At 41.8% G+C, this 20,915-nt stretch overlaps 1 protein-coding gene across 1 annotated transcript in view; it reads left to right on the top strand.

Annotated features, from left to right (window-relative positions):
- LOC111236123 (neurexin-3b) overlaps positions 1-12,998 on the top strand; it is a 281,111-nt gene extending 268,113 nt beyond the window's left edge. Inside the window, exons 23-24 of the mRNA XM_022764739.1 lie at positions 1,657-1,735; positions 12,327-12,998. Of these exons, the coding sequence (XP_022620460.1) occupies positions 1,657-1,735; positions 12,327-12,973 (726 nt within the window). The 3' untranslated portion in view covers positions 12,974-12,998. The remainder of the gene's footprint in view (positions 1-1,656; positions 1,736-12,326) is intronic.
- Positions 12,999-20,915: the final 7,917 nt, after the last annotated feature.

Below are 20,915 nucleotides of genomic sequence, written 5' to 3'. Positions count from 1 at the left end.
GCATATGACATGAATGACATTACACATTTATTACAGTGCTCTTAAGATGGTAGAACAAGATGCCTTTTAATAACTTTTCATGCTTAATGCAACCTTGTGTTGCCGCAGCCTGTACGTCAACCAGTGCGTTTACGTGCACTTAGCTTAGAAGTTTTTTTTAGAAAGCAGGTAACACAGGAAATTAGAGAAAGCACTGAAATACACTGCATCATATTGAACATATGGATTAGTGTGTAAGGTTACGTGAAGCCGCTGCATCCGTGGCAGTGAGAATATTTGCTCTGTGCCGAGATGCTGCCGGCATCAGCTGCAGAGAAATTCAGCGTGAATGGACAAGAGAAAGGCAGTGTTTTCAGTTGATCCTGGGTTATGGTGTGATGGTCTCAGGCTGGAATTGCTGGAACAGACTTTGAAGTGGCTGGAGGTTTTCATCTCTCTCTCTCTCTCTCTCTCCCCCTCTGTGTCCCTGCCTCCCACATCTGCCGCTATCATAATAACAAGCAATAACCCTCTTTCAACAATAACCAAGACTTTTACGCCCGTAATGTGGCTTCAATAAATAATGTCATGTTTACCAAGGGGCCATATTTTACAGCAATTTAGTTCACAGCCTCTCCTCTTGCTTAGTTTTTTGCCTCCTCGCGCTGGAGTACAGTACATAATGTGGTGCATTATGCACACTAGCGCCAACACACATTAACACATTATCAAATGTTTGGATACAGACAATAGCAGAGCCCATCATGCATAATCATGGGAACGCATTAGGAATATGCTTAAAAAGCAACAGTCTGGCTGTGAGGTTTGGTAGACATGCATGTTGAATATCAGCGTGCGTGCACACGGTAGAGGTGGACAGCTTTCTCCAGGCCCTGTTGAAAGCAGCAGCACGAGCATGGGGGCGCGTTTCATTAGTCTGTCAAACTCAATGATATTTAGAGCTCCACACCCTCGGCCAGGACTGGAAAACTCAATCAGCACTCTGATTTCATAACCCTGCTTGGTGACAGGGCTTATTTTATCGCCCCGCTGATTCATTCTAATAAACGCCGGCTGCCCAGCGCACCACAGCTGAAATACAACCTCCCCCCCCTCTGTCCTCCATGGGTCGACCCGAAAAAAGGGAAGGGAGGGGCGGATGGGGGGCAGAGGATAAATCAGAATTGTGGGAACTGGAGGGTGGAGATAATCCATCGCTGGTCCGGCTGTAGCTAGCAAGTCTGCCACCCCGTCCCTCCCTCCCTCCACACCCTTTAGCACAAATCAGAAGCTGGGACGGTGTTGATCTGTGAGGGCTTGGTGGGGCCATTGATTGTGGACGACGGAGGAGGAGAGGGGCGATAAATAATCGGAGGCAGAGTGCGGAGGGTGAAGGAAAACAATTATCTGCGGAGGTGGAAAGCACATAAAGTGAAGAATGATAAACACTGTGAAATATGATTGACTCCAAGTGATATATGGAAGCCGAAGGACAGGCGGAGAGGTCTGTGTGTGCAAAGATATCCTTGAATGGAATGGCTGTGTGCAAGCTGAGGACTCACTGTACTGCCCCGGGCCTAACCACATTTTCCTCTGTGTGTCTGTGTGTGTGTGTGTGTGTGTGTGTGTGTGTGTGTGTGTGTGTGTGTGTGTGTGTGTGTGTCTCTTTCTCCGCAGACGACAGATGACATTGTTTCATCCGCAGAGTGCTCCAGCGATGACGAGGACCTGGAAGAGTGCGACTCCGGACATGCAGGTGGGATGGGTGTGTCGAGTTGTGCTTGCTCTGAACCTGGTCTATTTCTCCTTATCTTTCTTTGATTTGCTACCGAGGAGCCTCTCCTCTTAGCATCATGTCCCATGGGAGCTTCAAGTGTAACTTCAAAAAAGCCCTCCGAAAAGTAGCCACAGTGAGTAATGCACACTAGTGTGAAGGGTCCTCAGTGTATATCTAAAGTTTAAAGAATCTCTTTGGAGATGGATGAAAGCAGTAAGAATTAAGTTTCTATATCCTTAGCATGCTCTCTGCAGGAAGTCACAACTTTACCTGAAAATAAGTAAATGCATACATCATATATAGTCAGCCACTGTAGTTAAAGCTCATACCTTCCATCTCTAAAACAAGTTACACTTAGCTATGGGGCCACTGGTTGCAGACATGACGAAGCATTGATACTAATTTTGTTCTCTCAGCATTCGGTCGAGAGCAAAACTTTACTCAACAAAGTACGAAATTAGTATCAAGCCCCATGTCGCCCGCACTGATGCTTCAAAATGTATCTGTCCTGTACATGGTTGATTTCCTCTTGCTGTGCGTGTGTGTGCGTCTCTCTTGACAGAGGATACATTTTGAGATTCTTTCGAGAACAAAGATGCTTTCAGCATAGATACTGTGATATGTAGCAGACTAACTGCAACAGAGCCTCTTCCTCCCTTCTCCTTCTTCTTCTCTTGTTTGTACCTCTGTTTCCTTCGTCGGAGGCTTGCCTTACCTGAAACATTCTAATAGAGAACAGATATCCTCGAATTTCTGTGCGCATCGTCTCTCTTCCCTCCTCCCTTTACACATACACACACACACACACACACACACACACACACACACACACACACACATATACACACATTTACAAAAACACACACACACACGCACACACACTCGTCACTTTGTGATTAGATCAAAGTGATAAGACATTCACTCACTGGAGTTTGAAAATAAAAACAGAGCTGGGAATAAAGCCGCAGATTTAAAAGGAGTGGTTATTTTTGAGGCAACTTGGGTTTGGATGACTTTTGAACACGCAGCTGTAACTCGCACTTACGCCCAGGAGCAGTTGGCACATATCCTAATGGTATGGAGTAAAGCAGGAGAGCGTGAGCTCTGCTGAAACTGGCTCAGTATGTGAAAAGCGTCTCCCCTTAGGCACCCTGGAAATCATTAACAGCTCAGGCTATTTGATTGCTTCACTGTCCTTCAAAACGCCATCATAGCAGACTAATTGATGCTGTGTTAATCTGGCTAAATATGGCTCAGCGTAGCACCAAGCATATGTCCACTTTTCACGGCTAATAATAAGCCTAAGTTGGAACAATGCATTGCCCTTTCACTATGTTATGCGCGCTCAGAGAACATAACAGATAATCGAGCATTTATTTACTTCTCTCGGAAATGAGGTCTTTCCATGTAATTTAGTAGATATTCTGCTAGTCATTTTACCATTTTCCTCCAATCTGTGAAAGGAACTCGTTTACTTTGAAGCCTTATCACACTGTAAAAGCGTTTGTTTCCTTGAAATTATGACCACATTTAGGTCCGCGTGCTTATGGCTTTTTGATGTGAAGAGAAAGCCATTTTCTCCGTGCCTTCATGCAGTATTTAGGTGCTTTATCTAGAAGCACGAGTTGCTTTCTTAAATCAGAGATTATTGAAATTGAATGGGCAAATTTTTTACGGCTCATGTCCTTCGTTTTATGTGTCCTGACTGTTAAAACCTCGAACCCAAGTATTCTCAAAAGTGGAAGTGCAACAAAGTGTAGTGTAAGAAGTTTTTACTCAGAGAACATGGTACCCTCCCCTCATATAGTGGCAACATATGTAGTCATACACACTCATACATACTGTACATTTCACCATGTTGACACAGAAATTCATATCCTCATTCCTTGCCCCGCTTCCAGTCGTATGAACAGTTGCATGACATGATGTTGATTTCTTTTCTGTTGCATTTTGTTTGTTATTTTTTCTCCTGTGATGCACATATGAACATCTCTCTTCTGTATCGATTTGGACCCAGCTGCTGGGTTGCTTAAGATTAGAGCTTTTTTTTTTTTTTTTTTTTTTTCTTTTTTTTTTCTTTTTTTTTTCCGCTTTACTTTGGGGCCGGGGCGGGTTGAGTGGGGTGATTTGATTTTCTTGTTTTGTTGTGGTTGTTTTTTTTCTTTTTTTCTTTGGTGTCCTCCTCATCATCCGTCGTCCATCCTCCAAGCAAGGATAGAGCCGCTCCTCCCGTTTTTGCCTCATCTTGTGCCGCATGAACTTTTGGTGGTTGGAAAATTTCAAAGTTCTCCTCCTCATCAAGTTTTGTGTTTATTTTTTTGTGCCATATGGCTTCTAAAGAAACATCCTCCCCCATTTTCGATACAACATAGGGAAATGAACGGCAACAAAATCTTTTCTTGCCATCATCCTTTTTTTGGCCTTGTGCAGGCAACCCCATTCTGTCTCAAGAAAGTTGTGTGTGAAAGAATGACTCCCTGTCTCCCCTCCCGAGCGTTAACCCCCACCCCCCCCACCCCCTCCATCCCGACTCACCCACCTTTTTTCTTTTAGCCTTTCTGCATATACATGTCTGTTTGAATGCAGATGGCATAAAAAGACTTTTATTGCCACAAAGTATATCTGTTTTTCTATTCTATCTGTTGCTCCAAGTAGAAGGCATTTGTGGCATGCACACTGTACTGGACTGTACCGCAGCTCTATAGACTAACTAATAATCCTCTCCCCCCACTCCCCTGCTTCTGCATGGATATGATTGGCATCCATTTTGTGTGCTGCTTCTTCTCCACCCATAAGTCTCAGGCTAACCCCCAGCTGGCTTCTACTACATGTCAGTGTGTGTTCGGGGCTACAGCGGTGGGCCTGCACCACCGCTGTTCCCTGCGGCAGCTCCTCCCTCAGAGGCGTCTTGTGTTTGTGCTTGTGCCTGCTGTCTCTGTCTGCGCTCCGTCTGTGTCTGCCAAACAGCCTGTCTTGTCTGCTGTACGTGGTCGTGTTGTCCGTGTGTTTAATAAAAGTGTTAAACCTTACCTTATACCCTTTACCCCATGTGAGTTCCACAAGAGAGCAAATAAAGAGTGTGCAGTGATTCTTAATACTCCTCTGAATAAGAACTGACTCTATGCAGAAATGCACTAGCTTGTAAAAAAAAACAAAAAAAAACTACTACCTGGATATGATTGATGAAACGGAAGAGATGCTCAGTTTAGAGAACAGCAAATACCAAGTCAATTTATGATTTAATTTCACAGTGATTAACAGTGGTGCAGCTTGTCATTACCATGTAATCAGAGCAATTTTGTGATTAATATGTAATTATATTGTAGTAATTGATGCAAATGATTTTCACAAATCCACAAGTAAAAATCAGATTGTTTGATTTGTACATACGGTACCTACGACTAAAATCCCATAAGACATTAACACTTAGACGTGATGAAAATAATTTGTTTCAAATAACAAGCTCATGTAAAAACTTTTACTTGGACTAACCAGTGCTAAAAATACAGAAAGCTAGATTTTTGTCACAGCAGACGTATTGACCTGTTATACCAGGAAGAGCAGAGCTGTGACAAATAACATTAATGATGGTTTTGTTCCATTTACTTGTGGTGCCAGAAAGCTGTGTCAGAGACACAATCCCTAGGACCTAAAACACATCATTATTGTTATTACTTACGCCCGTGTTATTTTCTGCCACAGCAGTTCAACATGTCTGCCAGCAGAGAGTTGTATCACAGAGGCTCAACTGCAAACTAAATAGTATAGTGTGACAACCTGTAACATGTACAAAGAAATGCTGACAAAATACTCTTGGTCAGGGCCTTCAAAATCATCCATAAGAACATTTTCTAACCTGCATCCTCTATGTGGAAGTTTAGGCAACTAAAGCCACTTGGTTAAAGCTGGTGTCATTGATATTTTTATATTAACAATCAATCAAGTGACTGTGTTGAATCATGAAAGAACAAACCTATAGAGAATTATTATCCTACTTTGTAGTTCAGCTCAGCTGTTTGGAGCATTTTACCCTCTTTCAGTTCATTGTTTTGGCTATATGACCAGAAACATCTGGATGCAGCTGTTCTCAGATAGATCCGCAGGTGTTGAACATAGCGGAGCACTTAGCTGCTAAAGAGACAGATATTTTTCTAGGGAGTTGAAAATGTTGTTCTGTTGGATATGTAAACAGGCAATGGCTAAGACACTTGCCATATCTACTTTATGAAATGATATTATGTCAGTGTTGTGTTTACAGCTTGTTTTGCTGCCCCCAAGTGGCCAAAAAATCAGGTTGCGAGATAGTGGAAGATTGTTGTCATAGATAAAGTGTACATTGACTGTTGGTAGGAGATGGGACACAAACCCTAGCGGATAGGTGCATGCTTTGTGCACCCATCCATCGCCCCAGCTTCCACCACCTTACTTTTTGCTACACTATTGCTACAGAGCAGAAACATACCGGTAGGTTGTTGTAGGAGGAGAAAACAACACTCCTACAAATCTCTGCAAACAGGGTAACTGTTGCACTGTTCATAGCAGTCAAATAGATTGTAAAATGATTGTATACTTAATAAAGGGGCCATAAATGGTCCTGCATGCGCCATTACCCTGTCACTATTTGATGGGGCGGAACACAGATCAAACAGGTGTAACATATTTATAGGTGTCTCCTCATCTCATTGGCCTTGGGTGGGTAAGGTGGAGGGTCAGAGGACGTAATACTGTGTGACTTACCACTTGTAGGGTACAGAATGAAGTACGATAGGAATGGATCACTGAGTTTACTTGTGGCGTCAGCTATGGCTTCCGTCAAGCCCCATCGGGCCAGCTGTCACTTCAACACAGGCCTCAGATCAGTTTAAAGGTTATTCAGCTGACACATGTCTGCCGAATGCAGAGGTGCAGCCTAATGGCTGTACAGCAAATCGACCGGCTGACAGGGGCAAGTCGCCACGCCTGCTGGAGATGCCAATTTAATACGCCACACTGCCCCCGGTCACATGATGTATTAAGAGCTATCTGCCATGCGCTGCGGCTTCAGGAGAACAGGGCTCTTCCTCCAGCAAGAGGTGGTTGGTGCATCCTTACAGGACAGACCTCTCGCCTCCCTGGAGTTGTAAATGGAGCAGCGCTCAACTTTTTGGATGGAAATGAATGAGTGGCAGGGGTGTGCACAGGCAAGATAAGATAAGTTAATGGCAGGGTAAAGTGTTCAGCTTTTTTAAGATACATGTTTGTAGAATGCGCAGCCATGGCACATAATCCTTGGCATGTCCCTTTAAGTGTGTCCACACTGAGACTCTGTGTGTTGCTCTCTAGTAATCAGCTCTCTACCTGTAGTGGGTAGAGGTGAATGAATCTGCTACAGCAAGGTCTCCAGGTACAATACATGCAGCTACAATGGGATTTCAGGGCTCCAAACCACTGACTCACCCACAATTTGCAGCGTCGAAATCCCATTGACTCAGTTCATCCATGGTTGGTGCTGGTGCACCGGCTTTCCACTTTTATGGTGTAGCGTCGTCAAATCCCTGACACACCGTTGGGATTCATCTCCATTCGGAAGCCTCAGCAAATGCTGGATGGACACGGGGATCAGGCCAGGAGAGAGAAGAGAGGGAAAAGAGAGAGGGAGTGGAGAGAAGTGAGGAGAAAGTGCTGCTCCAGGATTTCTGCATCTGTAGCATCCAAGCTGCTGAGCTAGTCAGTCAATCAGCCATTTAGTAGTAACTATATTTACTTTAATTCCTCTTCAAAGGCTAGCACAGGCATGCAGCAGATAGTGTCGTTCTTACATAGCGGAATGAAAAGGGGAATGGCTTGCAAATTTAGTTTCTTTCATTCTTATTGAAGCAAAGGCTAGTCAGTAGGCACAAAGAAACCCTTATTAATCTGAAGTCCTGACTCGCTTTTGCCTAAAAAGAAAGAAAACAGTGTAACTGGCTGTAGGCCTATCAGAGTGGAGAATTATTTGCCAGTGAGGTAGAGGCTTAAAAACAAAATCCCCATCCATCTTGACGATGGCGGAAAACAAATGCAATCTGGTTAAGCAAACCCATTAGAAACCGCAGTGTTTGTCTGACTCGGAAATGCAGCAAGACGTGCAACGCCTGTGCAAGAGCTTACATAGGATTAAAGTGTTTACCAAAACATCGAGGTCCTCTGCACTGGCTTTACTGGAAGACCCCTTAACTGCAGCGGTTCCCCTCATATCCAAGTGTGTTGTTGATACAGCTCAAAGCTAACAGTCGCGGAAAGCTGTTCACCAAGACCGGAGTGAACGGATGCAAACAAGGCCAAGACAACAAGGGCAGAGTTGGATAAATAAAGCCTCAGTGAAATCACTTACTCTGTGCTTCTATGCAAGGAGTGTGGCTCTGTTATTGGAATATTATCACAACCGAGCAACGTGAGCACTAGATGTTTGTCAAAGAGAAGATCACGCACCACGTTCATACAGTAAAAAGCCGCTCTCTGTATTCTGTCAGACGTTTGCTGCATCCCCCTGGAGCACGGTTGGACAGTCAGGAAATTCACATTTAAGACGTCAGTGTTGATAGTACACAGTCAGTGCAACGTGGCAGATGCCATATTTCCTCAATAGCTCTTAACTCATAGACCCAGTTTGGCTAAATGAATGAGGTTTCTGTATCCAGCCTGCAGAGGAGGCACCAAAACCTGATATCTGAAGACAAATGTGCCTCTCACATCTCCTTAAACTCACCGGAGGCACAAATAAAACGCGCCACCCTGTGCCCTCTTGTGGAACTCCTTCCCAACACGGTGTTTATCTGTCAAACGAAGGCTGTTGGTTATGCACATAACACAAAGCATCTAAACATTTAATAAAAAGCAGCTCATTGTTTATCAGTCTCCTCACCCTCTTGATTAATTAGCGTATGCCGTTGGGCTAAATGCCACATAATGTTGGTTATATATCACCCGTGGTGCACCTTCTCCCCCCTGTTAACTGCTGATGAATGGTTTTCTTTGCCTGAGAGAATATCCTACAGCCCTTTGGTGGCAGTGACCTTTTACTGACCTTTGACCCCCTTCTTAAGCCCCTTCCCCTACCTGACCCCTGGCTTGCTGTATTGTTATTGTATATTACTCTCCCTAAATGCAACTTACTTAAGCATGCATTAACCCAACTTCTTATAGTGGAACTAAAATCCAAAATAAAACCATGTCTGATTTACCTCTCTTTCTCTGACGTACATCCAGATTGCACGCCCTGTCCTGTGTTTTAAAATACTAACAAGAGAAATGCATTGAAGTAACTAATAATAAAGACTTTATTATTAGTTAAGTGAAGGTGGTGACACTTTGCCTATAAACTGTCCCCCTCTCTTTGTCTGCCTCAGTGTGTGCTTTCTGGTTGTTCATCTTTTATAGTGTGAGAAATTTAATGCCTTACTTTCTTGCTTGCTAATCTGTTTTATTTTTGTCTTTTTGTACATATATGTTAATACACATATATGTGTATCTCTCTGTTTCTTTTCTGAAAATGTTCAAATTTTAACTTATCTGCTAATTTGCTAAGAATCACTATTGCCAATGTTTTGATGATTTTTTTTCCCTAATTAGAATGAAGCTTCCTCTTTTCTCTATGAATTAATTGCTATTTAATGAACGGCAGAAGGTTTTTAAGATTGGGTGTCAAAACACTGCAGCTGTATTGGAGTTTCAAATTCACATCCTCATAGAGAAAAAAGAGAAGCTACCTCCAAAGTAGACCCTCACCACTATCTGTGAAAACTGTTCCAAGCTGTTTCTATGCTGATCTCTAATATTCTCCTGTTATTTAATAGCTATCTCTGATTGAAATTTGGATTTAATCAATGAATGAGTCGATTAATTTTTGTGCATGGCAAAGAAGTTGCAGCTTAGGGTTTGTAAAACTGTCAGTGTTGAGAGTGCTGTTCTCTTTTGTAGATGGGCATGTATATGCTCATTGTTTGTATATCCCCATCCCTTCCTTACAGCCAAAAGCTCTAATGCCGCCCGACCGCTTCGTGCCGCCTTTACATGGACATGGCAACTGATGTACACGTTCACCCCCATCTATGTCATTTCCTTCCTAGTATGTTCATAGGTCCCACCCCGTCTCACATTCCCTGCTCCCAAACCCTTTACGTAGAGATTCTAAGATATGTACAGTCATCCATTTGTTCATTACTGATGAACATGTTAAAGTCGAGCAAAAAAAAAAAGAAAAAAAAAAAAAGAGTCATCTAATCAGGCTGTAGATATTTATGAAGATACTTATCTATCAAAGCAAGAATTATAGATATACAGTTTTCTTTTTTATACAAAACTAAATGATTATCAAAAGAACAAAAAAAAAGATATCCTGAACAGAATGGTGAAGATTATTTTTCATGTCATGATGTGTGGATGTATGTGTTGTTGCCTCCCTGTACCATCCTGTCTAAAAAGAGAAATATATACTAATTAATCAGAAATTGTTAAAACGAAACTAACCTAACTTGTCCAAAGGCATTCTTACACAACTTTCTTTTGTAAATTTTTTTTTCTTCCTGCCAAAATCATGCGGGCAATTTGTTGATGTAAGTTGACAAAACTGATGGTATGCTTTCTTCCTTTGAAAACTGTTTTTTGTAGGCTTTTATGATTTTCCGAGCTGACTTTGTTTTTACCTGTTTTTTCTACTTACTTCTTACTAATCCCTTTCTGGATAGCTCTATCTGTGGCTTTACTTTGTGAATGTTTTTACAATGTTTGCTCTAACTCTGAACTCTTTTTGCAATGCCTTAATTATTATTTCGGTTTCCTTCGTTTCTGTTGTGTTTTCTTTTTCTTTTATTGTTCCAAAAGGTTTGCATCTCTTTATAGTGCCCTGTTTGTGAGCCTTTGCAATGTACAAATCAGCCACTTTGGCAAGAGGATAAGCAGCTTCAGTAGACATCTGAATGTTTCAAACTCCTTGTAGTAGTCAAACAACAGGTTTCGCCAATAAAGCAAGTTAAAATGGAGTTATTATAAATGGGTGTGTGTAGAAATGTTTTTAGGTCCTTAAGTCTGACACTTCATCACTGAATCATGTTATAATATCACTCTCCACAGTGAAGAACACATGTAACGATCTTGAAAAACGGTACAAATCTGCAAACATTCAGGTGTCATTGAACTGCCCCGTGACTTTGTGCCATTGTGGTAACTGTAGGGGTCAAAAGGCAAGAGGCTAGGGCAAATAGGGGAGCCTACCAATGCTGAGACAGAACAGTTCCCTCAGCTTTTCAAGACAACTTGTGAGTGCGAGTCTTTTAGATCAGTGTGTGACCCTCTGTTAGACCTCAAGTACCAGCCAGGTTTTTAAGAGGCTCAAAATAATGTTTTTGGACCTTGGAGCAATTCTAGTCCATAAACATTACCTTTCCCTTATTAGTTCTCTGTCGTTTCCCCGCTTTACGATGCTGCCGTCAGTGTAAGTATTTGTCCACCCATGTAGGTCAGCAGGGTTAAAAAGTGCCTCTCTCTGAGCAGCTGTATGAAAACAACTTACAAACAAGTTTCTCATTTCAGACTTAGTTAACTTGCTTTCAGGCCCACTGGCTTGCACTTGAATTGCAAACAAATGCTAATACCCTCTGCTCCTTTTTACCCACAGAGCGCATGTTTTGGTACTCAGAGTTTTTGAATGGACTAAAAAGGATTTACACTTGATATGATAAATGAAACAAGCCTCTTAAAAGCCTCAGTTTATGTGGAGAAATATGCAGCATTACCGGATAGAGCTAAATATAGGGCCAAAACTGTCTACAGTAATTCACACTGATTGATTCTGAATCTACATGCAGCACATAGAACATATAATAACCATGACGAGTTCATAGTGCAGTATAGATGTAGCTCTGATAAAGCATACTGCTATATGAGAATATTTAGGATATGTATGAGGGGTCAGTTTATTGTGGCTCACCCTTGTGCATCCCTCAAAGCCTTTTGATGCAATGTATACTTTATTTATGGCTGTTGTTTTCTTTCAGTTTGGGTCTTGTTTGGTTCTGAGTTTCATTGTTTTTGCACTGGTACAGTATTTTCTGTTCTTTCTTTGTTTGTTTATCTTCAGTTCATTTCCTCCCTATGTTGAGCTTTGCTTTTTACGTTTTTTGGTTACCGATTCTTTTGGTGTTTGCTTCTTGCTTTGCTGACGAAAGACGTTCGGCCCTCTGACTGCTGTTCGTGTCTCTGCTTCACTTTCCAGGAGGGGAGCTAGTCATCCCCGTGCTAGTCGAGGACCCCATAGACATCCCTTCTGTATCCACCCGTTCTCCCTTCATCCCCCTCCCCCCAACCCTCCGTCCCGTCCTCACCATTATTGAGACCACCAAAGAATCCTTGGCCATGGCCACTGAGGCGGGGGTACCTTGCTTGTCGGACCGAGGCAGCGATGATTGTGATGATGGTGATGGTGGTGATGATGGTGATGATGATGATGATGATGGCATGGTGATTTCGGGGTTTGGCTCTGGCGAAGCTTTCGACTCTAGCCTGCCCCCGACTGACGATGAAGATTTTTACACGACCTTCTCCCTGGTAACAGATAAGATCTTGACCACATCGGCCTATGAAGGTGGCTACAAAGCCCTCGCACCCAAGTGGGAGGCCAAGGACTTGAGGCCTAGCAAAGCCTCTGAGGCAGGTAGGACTACACCCACCTCGCCTCTACCCGACCTGCGGGGCACGCCACCGGCGGCAGTCCCCTCAGATACGCCACCCAAGCTGCCCGCCGGGAAAATGAACAACCGCGAGGTAAAACCCCCGCAGCCGGACATAGTCCTGCTTCCCCTGCCCACGTCCTTCGATCTGGACGGCACCAAGCCGCGGGGCCCCTTCATCACCTCGCCCATGCTGCGCACAGTGCCTGCGGCCTTGCCCACAGTGCCCGGCGTGGTGCGGCGGGTGCCCCCGGGGGCCTCAGAGGTGATCCGAGAATCCAGCAGTACAACGGGCATGGTGGTGGGTATTGTCTCAGCCGCTGCCCTCTGCATCCTCATCCTTCTCTACGCCATGTACAAGTACAGGAACAGGGACGAGGGTTCCTACCAGGTGGACGAGACGCGCAACTACATCAGCAACTCGGCGCAAACCAATGGCGCTGTGGTGAAGGATAAAACACCCAGCGGCAGCGCCAAAGGCAGCGCCAGTAGCAAGAGACCGAAAGATAAGGACAAGGAATATTATGTATAGAAATCAAGTCATTTCCCAACACATAGAAAATAAACTGTTTGGAACAAAGTTATAAACATTTTGACAGTACCATATTGGCAACTGTGATTTAAAAAGGATAAAACCTCCTGAGAACTCAAGACTTACTGAGTCACTGAGACATTAACAAAAGAACTTTGGCTTATGGAAGCACACTTACTATTGTAAGCATTACGGAGAGACAATGCAGTACAACTTCACCAGGACTCAGCGTGGACCTTTTTAAGGAGTCCCTGCTGGACATTTGGCAGTGTGAATAACATCTCTCTAACATCCACACAACCCCAAGTGACTGCCAAGAGGTGTGTGATCCTTGGAGTTCTAATGACCTTGTCCATTGTAACCCTGTAAAATACGATCGCTGTCATTTCAGCCATTCTGAGCATGCATGTGAGGTGTATGTGACGTGGTGCTGGCATCTGTGTAAGTGAGGGACCTCAAGAAACAATGATTGTCGGGAAAGTTGGAAGTCAAAACATGATTTTGCATTACAAACGGTTTCATTAAATGTAGCTTTCATGGATGCGATGTGAGGTAAAGTATATGTATACTTAAAGCTGTCTTTTTATTTCTTTTTTTGTTTATTTTTTTTATTTATTCATTTACCAATTTATTTTTTTGTTGAATTTGGACCTTTTTTTTTGAAGGATGATGTCCTAGGTGACTAGACAGTGCTCAGTGACCGCTCAGCAGGATGCGATACAGTAATGTATCTCAATATTTCTCTCTCCCTCCCTCACGTCTCAGCTAAGGATTGGACTGCTCTGCATGGCATCCAAATTCTAGATGGTGTTCAAGCGTGCAAAAGTGGATCCACCAGGCGAATTGCACAACACATTGTTATTTCTCTGAATTTTAAAATCTCTGATAGCATTTTCCTTTTTGTCTTTCATTTCATTTTTTTTTATTTTTTTTAATCCAGTTTCCTTTGCATTTCCTGAGATGCTGTGGCAAAATGCATTATCATCAATTTGTGTCTGGCGGAGATTTAATTGTTACAATCTTAAAAAAGAAAAAAATCCAGGCTAAAGACCTACTTCAGTGTGAACAAGTGTGATTCTATCTGTTGTCACAGACGACTGTGTCAAAAACAACAAATATGTTTACATATTTTATTACATCATAGCCGTTGTGCTTTGCAGGTCAATATTGTACAGAAAATTCAAGTTTCTGTTCAGTTTTTTTAAACCCTCTTCTTGTATAGACAGACCATTTGATTTGATTTTTCTGCTGTAGCAACATGACAAAAAAATCATTTTTATTCTTTTGCCAGGAACGCCTGGAGATAAAAAATGATGTGCACAGGAACATTTGTTTAGGCAGGAGCAAATGTTGTTAGATTAGAAGTCTAGTCTCTCTGGATGGTGTTTCTCTTCAGTCGCATGAATATTTGACCATCGGAAGCTGTCAAGTCGAATAGAAAACACCTCCCTCAGATCTTGTATTAGGGACTCCTCCCTATTCTGAAATTACTTTCATCATGTTATTTATTTTTTTATTGGAAATTTAAAAAAACAGAACAAGAGAATAAAGACAGATTATGATGGATTTGGAGATCTACTGCTAGCACCTTACTGACTTACAGGTGTTTTTTTGTTTCTTCCTTTTTTTCTTTTTTTTCTTTTTTTCTTTTTTACTGTGGCGTCAGTGTTCTCGTCTGCTCAGCTCGTCTTTTTGCATTTGATTTTTTTTCTGTTATTGTGTAGCTTAATTTTTTGTCTCATTTTTATGACATTATCTTCCGGCAATACGTTGTTTTTTTATGTCATTATTTATTGCTGAAGTTATTTGTTCTCATTCATTTTCATGCAAAATCGGTCAGTGTGTCTGTTCACTTTGATTTTTTGTGTTGGTACTTGGCTTTTTCAACCAGTTAATTATTATTGTCTTATGCTCCTTTGACTCCAAACAATTCCCAGAAATAAAAAAAATGTTGTTCCCAAACTTTTTGGATGTTACAACTGCAGCTAGCTGTCAGTCATGGTGGGAGGAGATGGAGATACAGAACTATCTACACAGAAGACTATTCACCAAAACCTGAATTTCTCATCCATTTGCTATCACTTCAGTGATTTCCTTTTAGATCAAAAAGTGGTATCATTTCTATTCAAATGAAGTCCGGAGCAGAGTAGCTCAACACTATCATTTACCTTTAGATGATTATGCAAATTCATACACTGTTCATTGATGCAACAAGAGAAAAAAGAAATGAGGGGAGAAAACGGTTATTGGAGGGTCCAGAGTCTTCACAACAACAGAGGAATTGCTTTGGGTTTCTTTAGAGTCAGGTATTTCAGAGAGTGCGCAGTCAAATGAGATTCTCCACAACCATATGGCCGGGGTTATGAGCTACTCAATGGCAGCAGCACCTGCTTTCCAAGCTCGTTTTTACAGTGTCCATATTTCGTGCAAATGGGCCTTCACAGAGCTGGTCATTAACTTGCAATAGCCCATTGATGTAGGATATCAGAGCAGCGTGTGTGAGTATATCCAGCTCGCACAATGACTACATATTAACTCATTCATCCTGCCACAGGCAATGGGAACAAGGAGGCCAGCAGGGATTCGTTCCACTGTGGGACTGTTTTTTTTTTTTTTTTTTTTTTTTTTTTTCAACATTTTGAGGCAGACCCACATTTCAATATTCTTTTTTTTTTTCCTTCACCAAAAATGTGTGGAAATTTGTTCTGCATAAGTCAACACAATAAAAAATGTATGTGTAAGAAAACAACATTCATTTTAGCAAGCTATGACATTCAATTTAAGCTTCATCTCACTCAGTAGTCCCCTAAAGGCAGACGGCAGTAACTACAGGAGCAGTGGAATTGAGCAAAAAGGGTTTAAAGCAGCTATAATCAATATTTTTATCTTAACAATGGTTCTGCTAGGGTCACGTGATTCTGAAGCATCCCTCATCTATGTAGAGCTATACAGTCTACCAACAAAATATGTTCCTTAAGCTTTCTTGTCCATTTTTATTAATTTATTTGAGAAAATTAGCTTTATGTACAAACCACATAGGAATTGATTATATCTCTCTTTTGCTAGGTGCTTGTCCCTTTGTCCAATATTATTTATATTGAGGTCAATATAATACTTCAATTTACAATTTGGTGAATATAATATGTGCACCAAATGTAATGATTTGCTTTGCTAGTTAGCTAGCAGCAGTTTAGCTAGCAGCAGTTTAGTTAGCAATTTTTTTTTTTCTCCATCATGATTGGGTTTAGTCACTGCCTTGTTTAGATACATGGACTTTTTCATTTACAGATAACAGCTGGGCAAAAATCCGTAAGCTAAGTTAGTTTTAGCTCTAGCTGAGGCTAACCCTGGCTATCCCACTAATTTGCCTTGACATTCAGCTTTGCTTTGTTCTTACAGCAGTTTTAATATGCTGTTTTGACAGGACATTTACTGCACAACCTTTTTTTTTCTATGTTAAAATGGATGTATGTCTGAGTCAGATTCAGCTCTTAACTCGGTTTTGATCAAATATGTAGCCGCTGCGTTTTTTAGGACAGAATACTAATGTCACACACTCTCATTTTAAGGTATTTCAGAGCTTAAGGAATGTGAAGCTGTGAGGCTGCTTGCTATCTCTGATTAGTTCTTTTCTAAGCTGACTGCCCTTTTTGAAATCACTCAATATTTATCTGGTCTTCTGTAAATTGAGCCTCAAGCCGCAGCACACTGTGCACCGGGGTAGAACTTCTCTGCCTTTATCTCTCAACTGTCAGAGCTGATTTGCAATCAGGAGAATCTGTCAGCGACACTTAGCTTCATTCACAACATTACACTGGAATATGAATCTCAGTCTAATTGTACATAAAGAGGGCAGGTTTTATGACATCCTGGTAAAAAAGTAATTGGCCTTATCCACAGTGCAGAGGGCAGAGATTAAAATAAAAGGCAAATGCTATGAGGCATTTACCACGACAGTAACATCAAGAGAGGAGATGAAAAAAAAACAAGCATCAGGGAAGGTAACTGCAGCATAAAGAATTAATAAAAAGGATTATAGTTGAGCCAAATAGTTTTCCAAATACCAATAAAAATGTATGTTTGCAAGTAATATAATGATCATAATTAATTCAAGAGCTGTGTTAATGCTGAGAAAGGGAATGCAGGTCTACATTTAGCTCCTACAAAGCTTCTTCGCACAAACCCTGAAACAGTGAGGTATTGCTGTTTTCACAACCATTAGTCATTTTCAAATTTACCCCAGCAGGGTGCCAGCAGAGGATACGTATCTATTTGATATTCACAACCCATTTGCTTACACAGTTGTTGGCTGACAAAGTTTATTGATTAGATTTTATGTGTAGCAACTACTTTTCCTTTTAGTCAAATTAGTAGAAGTAGATTACATCAATCCCGTTGATGTCGGCTGGATAATTCATATCTTAATTGACAGAAAAACAATTTACATTTGCTAATGGCTTTTCCAAATGGATTTCTGTGTGCATTTGACTGCATTAGCTCTGCCTTCGCCCCGTATAAGGTCTCTGGAACACCAACAAGGGAGCAGCTCGGCTCCCATTCACACATTTAACGGCTGACAGTTGACCTGTCATGAAATTTTACTTCAACTAATGAACTGGTTAATTCCACTTAAACGATTTATAGCATGTTTTTCCTTTCAAATAAACAGTGGCTTTATAAGAGCAATACATCAGCTGTGTCACTGATTACAGACGAAATCTGTTGTTGTTGCTTCCTACATTGAGGCAGAGCGCTGTAAAACACCGCAAAGGGAGAGTCTGCAGCTGTAGCATTTTATGGCTCTCCTGTATAGATAGTAGCTTTTTCTCCAGTAAAGATTCAGGAGAGATGCTACATCCTCCAGGGACCAAAGCGAAGCAGCTGTGAAGGCGATGGTGATCTGTCCTGACAGGTAAAATATGAGCCCGCTGACCTTAACTCCAGCATTATGAAGGGCACACACATACACACGTGTGCAAACCACAAAAAGAAGTGTGTGTGTGTGTGTGTGTTTCTCTCGTCTGTGTGTGTAGGCATGTGTGCGCATTAGGCATGCCACATCAAAGTTCACAGAAAAAGAAAAAGTGGTTGCACATGTGTGGGTTAAGCATTCATATTCATACATTTCAGTGGGTGCACACAGTGATGCATTAGCGGAATAGTCAGGTGTATATGTGTGCACTTAATTCACTTTTGTGTCTCTCTGCGAGGAGCACACCTCCTCTTATTCTTCCGCTCCATCACTCAGCAGCCAAAGCTTCCAGTTAGCTCCTCAGCCCTAATTAACTGCCAAGATATGAATGCACTAATCTGGACTCTAAATCTTCAGTTCCACTGACAAAAGCTTTTACAGGCTGTCACAGCTGCATGATAAACAGCAGGGCTGCTCTCTCCTCTAGTGAACACAGTGCCATCTAGGGACCAGGTCTGGCAGCTCAAGAGGCTTAGACTTGAGGGTATTTATTGCCATAAATAATGCATGTGAGAGCATATGCACTAAAAGTCGTATTTTTTTCTTTATATAAAACCTCCACAAACACCAAACTGTACTGTAATTTTGAGCAATTTAGCAAAGTGAATCTACTTGGTGTTTTAATTTTACTGACATTAGAGTAATATTACCATATTTTGGAATGGATTAATACTGAAATGGAACAACAACAAAAAAAACAGGTTTGTTCCCCCAGAAGAGACTGGGCTGCAAAATACAAGAGCGAGTGAGCTGCACACTAAAACACTGCTTCACTGTTGTTCTGCAGTCAAGAGCATCAACAGGCTTGTGAGGATCGAGACAGAGCGTGTATGATGCCAGTGGAGGGTGCATGAGTATGTGGGTGCACATTTATACTGTATGTGTCTGTCTCCATCTGTATGTGTCAGAGAGTGATATTCAAAACTCTGTTTGAGTGAGTGTGTGTTCGTGTGTGTGTGTGTGTGTGTGTGTGTGTGTGTGCTGTATCCACTACCAGACAGACAGGCCTCCCATCCAAGCTTGACAGTGTGATTGGATCCAGTGAGAATCCCGATGAAGCAATGAGTATCTCACCAGCAGCTCTGTTCCCCCGGGGCCCACATGCAGCCCACAGGCCGGCCCAGGCCCTGCCTGTTTCGACCAGATGGAGAGTTGAGGCGAGATGGGACCTGGGAAGGGGGAAAAAAAGGCAAGTGAACTTCAGACCGCTTCAACTGCTGTGAAGGTGACTGCGGCAAAACCAGCGGTAAATATGATCTGATTGTAAGTGATGGTGGCAGATAATTGTTGAGGCTGTCTAATGGGGGTTCTGTGTGCAGCTCCAATCAGATGTGCTGTGTTTGAATTCGTAACATCACATCATGGATTTTAAATGTTTTGGACGCATGAACTGATAATGATTGACAAAAACAGAAAATTCTAGCAATGAGATATGAGCAGTAAGATAAGTGTTGCTTGAAAAGGTAGCTTTCCTCCTGATAACACACTCCATATTTAACTGAATTCCACATGAGGCCTTTTCCTTGTGCCAGCCAGTCATAGCAAATAACAATCTGTTTTTTATAGGTTGCCAGGTTATATAAAACTTTGAAAACATCCATCTGGTTGACTTGGACGGTTCTTAGCTTGGTTCAGGTGAGACAGGATGTATATTAGGTGTACAGAAACACACTACCAGGATTACGCTGCACCAGCTATTCCTAAATCTGTCACTAAGTTTGTGTTTTCATTCCCTCCTACGTTCTTTCAAACTTGTGATTTACTACATTTTTTTGGACCATGAAAACCATGAAAACACCCCCTCTGATGAAAATCAGGTTTTTAACCTTGTTAACATGTCCATATGGTGTTTTTTATCAATGTATATCAGTAAGCAGTTAATGCCATGACTGCATAGTGAACCACTGACAGTCAAAACAGATTCAGACAGCCAGGGTTTCATACGTCATATAACTAAGGAACCAATTCTGTCAACTTGCAGGGACAGGGGGCGAGCAATATAAACCTGAAACATCAGTACAGAAAGCGAGAGTTTGCATTAGCACAGCCACTAACACTGTGTCTGTCACTGCCAGTTACAAGTTAACAAACAACATAAACAAATAACTACGTTTACATTTCTTCTATACGCCAGATTTGGTCCTGAGTCTGGGTCTGACTCCGGCTCAGACATGGTGCTGAGTTTCTCTGATCTTTCCCCTAACACCAATCATCTTGATTCACACTGATCTTTCATCTGTCCACGTAGTGCAAGCAGCGGTGGTGGGCGGGGCACAAGGCCAGATCCAGAGTTTCTCAATGAGGAAGTAAGTGTAGATATGGCTCCAGCCCCAGTTTTTCAGTCATTCATTTTGAAAACCATCTTAGGCAAAATATTTTTATAGAATATTTTTACATATAAAACATGTCCAGAGAGGAACTTTGGTAGTAAAGACTTTTCAGTTATGTGTGAATCAGTTGCTAACATCATTAGCGTTATCCCATCAAAAGCAATCAACTACATCAACAGAAAGTCTCTGTAGCGTCACAAGCTGCAACATACCTAACAAAAATGACAGTTTTACGTGCCAAAACATGTATTAAACATAACTGCCAATCATTTGTAAATGTATGTATTAACTTTTTTATACATGTAAATGCAGGTGCAGCTAATGCTACATTCAGATAGCTAGGAATTATGGGCTCTGCCCTCTTTCTGTCACACTGCCCTGATTCCATACCACCATTATTTCATCTAAACATTCATGTCTACCCACGACTAAAATCTACATCCAACATTAACCTTCCCATCAATTACTGACCCAGTATAATTGGAATTTGGCGTTTTTGGCTCTACCTTCACAGTGTTGAACTCTACACCGCACCTGTTTTTACCATCATTTTCTCACAGCTGTTCATACCCTGTCTAGGCCCGCCAAATTTTATCCCTGCTGGTTCCAGTTGGTCACAGACAATACAGCAGCTGCACAG

The sequence above is a fragment of the Seriola dumerili genome, unplaced genomic scaffold (genome assembly GCF_002260705.1).
Source record: "Seriola dumerili isolate Sdu_G_001 unplaced genomic scaffold, Sdu_1.0 BDQW01000025.1, whole genome shotgun sequence".
NCBI classification, from domain to species: Eukaryota; Metazoa; Chordata; class Actinopteri; order Carangiformes; family Carangidae; genus Seriola; species Seriola dumerili.
This window is presented reverse-complemented; position numbering and strand designations above follow the sequence as displayed.